Below are 7,741 nucleotides of genomic sequence, written 5' to 3'. Positions count from 1 at the left end.
GGGTGTGTGGGTGGGGGTTGGAAATCTCAATATTGACACAAATGTAGTTTCACTAATAAAATCATCATTTACTCTTCTATCAGCAGATCATTACAGCCTTGCCTGCATCTTTCAGTGACTTTAAGAGATATTGGCAATTACTTTCCTAGCTGCAGCGCTCGGAGAGTATAAAACACCTAAAGTGTATTTAATTACTTGCGATGCTCAGGCTAATTAAAGAAATTCTAAGGGGTCTTTGCTTTCTGTCACCCATGGTCGAGTTTGAAACGTCAGAAGACGTAACACCACTGGCCATGAATCACCCAAATGCCTTCACACAGACCTAAAAAGGCAGGCTCTATCCCTTCTTGGATATTCTTTGTTATTTTCTTTTAGGCAGTGTTTTCAAAGTGTATAGTTCATTTGCTGATTAAAATCTGTGCTTTGAATCACATGCTTAACAGAAGCCTTCAATCGCACATTTTAAATGGTGGCTTGTAAAGTGAGGAACCAATTAGCCAACAGTCAACCACTAGAAAAAGTATCTCTTGGAAGAATAAGATCCTCTGTATAAGGCTAGGAACATGCATTACATTTGTTCCTGGACAAGTTGTGCCTGGGTTTGTTCCAGAACAGAAATGCCCCGAGATTGGCATGCACACACATCACATTTCTAATCAGGATTTAGTGAGTGTGCTGAATGCGCTGTGCTTTTTCCCATTGATTCAATGATGCAACCCTGGGATAACCATTGCACTTTACAATGTCCTGGGATAAACTGTTAGTACTTCTTATCTTGTCCAGGATTTAACAATGGGCATGGGCATCTAAACTACTGCACTTTGTCCTGGGAAAAAATGTTTTATCTCAGGACAAATGCAACATCTGTTTATAGCCTAAGATACCAGTTTGGTCTAGTCATGATCTTTATTCCTTAGAACAAGCTTGCCAGATATTTATGTTTCAAAAGATTTTGGAAGAGCAAAGGAATGTGTTTTTCAGAGCCACAGACTGTGACATAAAATGAGCCTCTTACATCTGCTTCATGAGAAAACATCTCTAATTTAAACCTGCTCAAAAGGTGCTAAAGATTGTCTTACTGGAAGTGTTTTCTCTCACAAACATTCGCAAGCCAGCAGACCTTGATGGATGCAAAATGGTCTGCAGAAAATGTCAGCCATGTAAACCTTTTATTGTTTCTTCAGTGCCCGAGATAACAAGTCTTGCTTGAGATGCATGCCTGCAAGTACTGTATCTCTTTGTACCTCCCATCACATAACAGCTTTCTGATCCCTTGTTACATGAGACGGTTTGTGGAAAATACAGGAAGGACATTTGATACAATTGGATCCAAAAACAAGCACCCATTCAAGTGTAAAAATATTGATATTAATTGGGGAAGTAAGTATTTGACAATGCTTAAGCAACTCTCTTATCAACCTCAGGAATATAAGAGACATCTCTCCGCAGCTTGTTAAGAAGAGGAAACAACTTCTTTTTCTGTTTATTCAAGTTTAAAAACTCCCTTTAAGGATTACAGTAAAGAAAAGACCATTGAGAGTTGGAAGATTTTTACAGCAACAGTGTTTGGACTTCAGTTATTTGAAACAGAATTTCAGCTCCTATTATGCCCTGAGGAAACCAAAAGGATCTCTCTGAGGAATGACTCGGTAAAAGAAAAAAGTTAAAATTATACTCAGAGAATTTCCCACCACAACACAAAAGACCACTTGATTTATGCCTCATATACATTAACCAGACCGCACAGCAATATCTTTAGCAATATCTTGGATAGGAGCAGCCTGTGAAGGTGAGAGCCAGTCAGCTAATTCCAAACCCAGTAAAGCAGGAAAGAGCTGAGTTTTCCTCCTTCCACAAAGTTATGGGAAGACAGGACTATAAAAACCTCTCCAAGCTGAACAAGCAAGTCTGTATCTCTGCTCCCCGCTCAGCTTTCCAGCACTCATCACGGTTCATTACTTGTGCAAGCAAGAAGCAACCAGACAGCCAAGAACAACACAGCGTCAAGAGGAAGCAACCTTTTCGGGTTCAGGTAACAGCATCACAAGATTTCAACAGGAGATGGCGACACACGGGTACAGCATGGCCAAGGCTTTTACATTGAAAGCCTTCTTCTAATGATTTTAACGGAGTACCGCAGTTGTAATGTAGGGCACTGAGAACTTCTCCAATTAAATGCTGGGCATTTTGGCCACCTATTCTGAGAAGGAAACATGAGCTTACCCTTAGTAAACAAAACGTGGTAATGCGATTAGAGATACTCACCACTCCACTGATTTGCCAGTCTCAAAACAACTCCTTAAATGGTATCTCGCCATTAATTAACTTAAATGGATTCTTTGGTTTCACAAGACTGGGCTGAAACCACTCACCTTTGCCCACTGAGAAACTATTTAAGATGTGCAAGGGACCCATCAGCAGGACTCCCCAATCCTTAAAGCAACATCTCTGCCCACCTAATCTGCTTTAGTTATCCAACAGGATGGGGATGGGCTTTTCTCTGTGGCTGCAAGGGACAGGACGAGGAGCAATGGCCTCAAACTGCAGCAAAGGAAATTTAGGTTGGAGAGTAGGAAGCACATTGTGACTCTGAGGGTGGTCGAGCACTGGAAGAGGCACCTGGAGATGTTGTTCAATCTCCATCTGTGGACATTTTCAAGAGCAGGTTGGCCAGACATTTGACTGGGCTGGTTAGTCAGGGATGATTCGGCCTTGGGCTGGGGGCTAGACTAAATGACCTCATGAGGTCCTTTCCCATCATCATTTCTTATGATCCTAAGACACTCTACTAATTTAAGGAATAAGGTCCTTTGGGTCCTCTCTATAGATGAAATCCATTCTTGTAGCATTATCATCTCTATTAAGGCTCTGCATAGAGTCACACAGGAGGAATTGGAAGCAGTGCAACCATTATCAAGTGTTTTGTTTTTAATTCTCTGCTCCCCTTCTTTATTAATAAATCAAGCACAGTGAATATGGTAATTAGTTTCCTTGTCTTTCATTGTGATGACCGTGCAGCATAGCAAAAACCCCCCACCAGACTAAAGCAGCAGTAGTCCCTAAATTGGCTTTGAGAGAGAGAGAGACATCTATGGAGTGTCCACTCTTACCATATCTTATTAGTCTAGACTACCAATTTTGGTGATTTTTACAGTAAAATTCAACTGCTCAAGAGCACCCCTACAGACCTCTGCTCCATTCACTGATGATCTGGGTGGAGGACGGGGTGGGGGGGTACTATTTCACTCTCCTGCCCTGAGCTGGTGTGAGGGGCTCTCCCACAGTGCAGAAAGCTGCAGCAGTCTCACCCGGAAGTCTATGCCGACGGTAGCTATGAATGTCCCAGAGAGGAAGGCCCCGTCCTTGAACTGCACCAGGAAGCAGGTTTTCCCCACGCCCGAATCTCCGAGCAGCATCACCTACAACACGGGGGGCAAATACTCATTAATAGGGCCAGGGGAAGAGCAGGAGTAGGGGGACAAGCCATGACCTAAGCTGAGCTGATTCACGGTGGGGGTAGGCTTGTGAAGAGGGCACTGATCCGGGTGGTTGGTGGCATTGTCAAGCACAGCACATGGTCCCAAGGTTTTGTGCAAGCTATTAACTTCCTTTTCTCTTCAAGCTCCCTCCACTTCTCCATCTGGGTGTCAGTCCCACACCTAAGAATGCTGCCCTGCAGTTTAAGCCTCGCATTTCACTTCTCTTAAACTGGCCTCTCTTAACCACAGGGTGGCATTTCTCTGTAGGACAGCATCAAGGTAGGCTGAAGAAGGCACAGGGGTCAAAGGAGGATGAGAGAGATGAGGGATGGACAGGACAGCTGCAAGACACTGCAGACCCCACCCAGCTCAGCCTTCCTCCATGGCTTAGTCTGGGCTTGTTCCCCAGGCAGACAACATTTCTGGGGCAGCAAGCAGCTCCCTGAAACTCTCTCCTCCATGCTCCATTGCAAATCTCTAATGCCAGTGACCACTGCAGTCAAAGTGGAGGCATCAGCAGCATCTTGCCAGCCTGAGGCTCTTGTTGTTGCTCCCCATGGCACTCAGCTACAAGACTGTGTAGCCTGGCCTTACAGAGCTTCCAGCAGGCATCCACACCCGGCAACCTCTGACTCTGGGGGGAGCGGGGACAGAGAAGCCACGTTGGGTGGAACAAGGTAATAAGAACGAAAGGAAACAAGTCAGGAACAGGAGAGGAGGGAGTGCAAATGGGTGGAAGCTGCCAGCGGAGATTCACCAGAAAGCAGTTGCTGCAAGGGGGTCTTCCATCTGACCACAATGCCGTTATCTAGCAGGAAATGTGGCATTTCTCCCTTAAAGCAGCTACCACTCAATCCCTGCTACCACCAACAGTTTGGGAGGCTAGGGGCACCATGCAGCTACAAAGTGGTTTCTGTTTCTAGGCTTTCTCCATCTTCCAGGAAAGTCTCCTTAAGGTCCCAGTATGAATACAGCTGTAGAAATACCCAAGGACAGACCTCTTCCCTCCACCCAGACCCCAGGCTTCTTAGTGGGATCACAAGCCAGACTATCACCAAGCCAGTCCTATCTCAAAGCATGGCTCATTCTTCCTTTCCTCTTTATTCAGGTCCCCATAGGACAAAGAACATGAAGCACACGGCACAGTGAGAAAACAACAGTGCCCATTACATCCTGAGCAAACTCCACCAGGCTCAGGCTTTCTACCCACTTCTACCTCCACCCATTGCTGACACCAAAGCAAACACCCAGCAAACTGCCCACTCCCCCTAAGCAAACAGAACTTAGAGCTCAGGCCTGGGGATTGAACTGGCACCTCTGAATCCACTTGGACCTGGACAGAGCAAAGCAAAGCCCAGTATTTTTACTGCCAGCAAATTACAGTTCTCTCCAGCTGCTTTGAAATAATTGAAATTTCTTGGCTGCCACCAGGTATTAATTCATCGGACATATCAACAGCCTCATCCCACGTATAACAAAAAAAACCCAAAAAGCAAAGGAGCTGCAACAAGATGAATAAGGATCCTGGCAAAGGAGCCGTAACAAGTGAAACACCCTATGACCTTACTTTCAGAGGTGCTTAGTCTGGGTTGCAGCTGCTCAGAGCTTCAGGAAAAAACCCCTTGAGTTATTGTGCTAGACTAGACAAGTGGTTCTCAACCTTTTTAGGCTCAAGACACCCTTTCAAACATGCCAGCTCTTAGCTTACACTCCTTTCTTGACTATGGAAAAAATAATAGAGCACTTCCCCTGTTGAAAAGACGGTCAGGTCAGAAGTAGGTCAGAATGTTTGGGAAGTAAAAGATTCCTATTTGCAATCTCTGGGTTTATCTTGTGACTCATGTGCAGGTGTTTGCACACTTAACAATGTTAATATATCTTGATATTAGCAAGGCTTTTGATACAGGCTCCCACAGCATTCTTGCAAGCTAGCTAAGGAACTATGGGTTGGATGAATGGCCTGTAAGGTAGGTAGAAAGCTGGATGAATCATTGGGCTCAGTGGGTAGTCATCAATGGCTCAAGGTCTAGCTGGCAGCTAGTATCAAGTGACATGCCCCAGGGGTTGGTCCTGGGGCCAGTTTTGTTCAATATCTTCATTAATGATCTGGAAGATGGGATGAATTGCACCCTCAGCAAGTTCATGGGTGACACCAAGCTGGGGGATGTAGTAGGTATGCTGGAGGATAGGGCTAGGATTCAGAGTGACCTGGACAAACTGGGGGATTGGGCCAAAGCAAATCTCATGAGGTTCAACAAGGACAAGTACAAAATCCTGCACTTAGAATGGAAGAAACCCATGCACCGCTACAGGCTTGGGACCAACTGGCCAAGCAGCAGCTCTGCAGAAAAGGATCTGGGGGTTACAGTGGACAGTAAGCTGAATATGAGCCAGCAGTGCGCCCTTGTTGCCAAGAAGGCTAATGGCATCCTGGGCTGCGCTGGTAGGAGTGTTGCCAGCAGATCGAGGGAAGTGATTATTCCCCCCTATTCTGTGCTGGTGAAGCCACATCTGAAGCATTGTGTCCAGTTTTGGGCGCTTCACTGCTAAAAGGATATGGAAAAGTTGGAGAGAGTCCAGCAGGCAGCAACGAAAATGGTTAGGGAGTTGGGGGACATAACTTAGGAGGAGAGGCCGAGGGAACTGGGCTTATTTCATCTGCAGAAGGGACTGAGAGGGAATTTGATAGCCACCTTTAACTCCCGGAGGGCGGGTTACAAAGAGGATGGAGCTGGACCGTTCTCAGTGGTGACAGATGATGGAACAAGGAGCAATGGGCTCAGGTTGCAGCAGGCGAGGTTTAAGTTAGATATTAGGAAAAACGCATTCACTAGGAGGGTGGTAAAACACTGGAACAGGTCACCCAGAGAGATGGTGGAGTCTCCATCCTTGGAGATTTTTAAGACCTGGCTAGACAAAGCCCTGGCTGGGATGATCTAGTTGGGGGTGGTCCTGCTTTGAGCAGGGGGTTGGACTAGATGTGACCTCCTGAGGTCCCTTCCAACCCTCATTTTCTCCAATTCTAACACTGCGTGGCCCCTCACAATATCCTTAATAGGCCCATATCACCCTGGATGTGAATCATTTTTCTAGACAGTCCTCCGCAGAGACATGCAAAAAACAGGTCTGGTGGCAACTGTGAGGAAAGAGAGAAGGAAGGGGCTGAGCTTTTTTTGCTGGCCTAATGAGAGCTAAGCAGGGTTTTGGGCCACCCAAATAATCCTTCTCCACAAGCGAATTCAGGTCAAAGCTCCCTATAACATACACCTGGATGGAGACAGGCTTTGGGATCAGCACTTAGCATTGCCTCTAGAGAAGATTTTGAAACTTAAAAAAGAAAAAAATCTCCCCTTTCTGAACCCTCAAAAAAAGAATGAGAAATGCAGGAGCTGGAAAAAGAAGGACTAAAGTAGCTCAGGAAAGAAAGGGGACCAAAGAGGGTTGCTCTGAATAACCAAACTACACTGTTTGGCCTCTTTCAGTCACCACAGACCAGAAGGAAGGTAGAACAGATCATTAAGTAGACAGGAATACAGCTGGGCTGTAAAGCATCCACAAGCACTACCCTTCTCCGAGTCCCACTGTGAGCTTGGGCAAGCCATGCAGGCCCAGAACATCAATGTTTTCAGGTGCCTAAAGAAAGCTAAGGTACCTCGGGTTCATTGAGGACCTTGACATCAGTCTCCCTGACCCTCGCTTGCACCCATACAACGGGAGTTGCAGCCACTTCCGCCTCATGGGGCACGTCGCAGCCTGCACATATACCATGCTGGGAAGGACTGGGTCAAGTGGGTGCATTTGGGCAAAGCAAGCACAGAGCAGAGGCATTTCTCTTCCCCGTTTGCCATGCAGCGGTTCCAGGCTGGCTGCCAGCACAGTGCCATGAAAACACAGCTAGGCTCAGAAAGCGAAAGGAAAGCGTGAAGCCCACATCACACTCGCCTGAGCTCAGCTCAGTTCGGGGGTCCTCTGGCCACGTTGGTCATGTATACCCCCCGTCATCAACACGTCGCAGCGATACTCCCTTCCCTTGAGGACCCCTTGTTGGGCCAGGAAGGGAGATCCTTGAGAACAGGTCCAGGCGCACCAGGGAGCTGGGGGCCACGTCCGGCTGCTGGACCGGGAGAGAGGGAGCGCATCCTTCCCTCCGCGTCCCTTCCTCTGCCCCTTGCATGTGCCCTTGCAGGAAGGGGAGCGGGGGCTGGAGCCGCGGACGGGCAAAGCATCCCGCTCGGCCAGGAGGAGGTCGGGGGCAGGGGCAG

The 7,741-nt window shown here is 47.1% G+C and overlaps 1 protein-coding gene across 1 annotated transcript in view; it reads right to left on the bottom strand.

Moving 5' to 3' along the window:
* RAB37 (RAB37, member RAS oncogene family) overlaps positions 1-5,100 on the bottom strand; it is an 18,219-nt gene extending 13,119 nt beyond the window's left edge. Inside the window, exon 1 of the mRNA XM_019517759.1 lies at positions 3,309-5,100. Coding sequence (XP_019373304.1) covers positions 3,309-3,416 — 108 coding nt within the window. The 5' untranslated portion in view covers positions 3,417-5,100. The remainder of the gene's footprint in view (positions 1-3,308) is intronic.
* Positions 5,101-7,741: the final 2,641 nt, after the last annotated feature.

Source organism: Gavialis gangeticus, unplaced genomic scaffold, assembly GCF_001723915.1.
Source record: "Gavialis gangeticus isolate Ggan-Ray unplaced genomic scaffold, GavGan_comp1, whole genome shotgun sequence".
In the NCBI taxonomy this organism is placed as follows: domain Eukaryota; kingdom Metazoa; phylum Chordata; order Crocodylia; family Gavialidae; genus Gavialis; species Gavialis gangeticus.
This window is presented reverse-complemented; position numbering and strand designations above follow the sequence as displayed.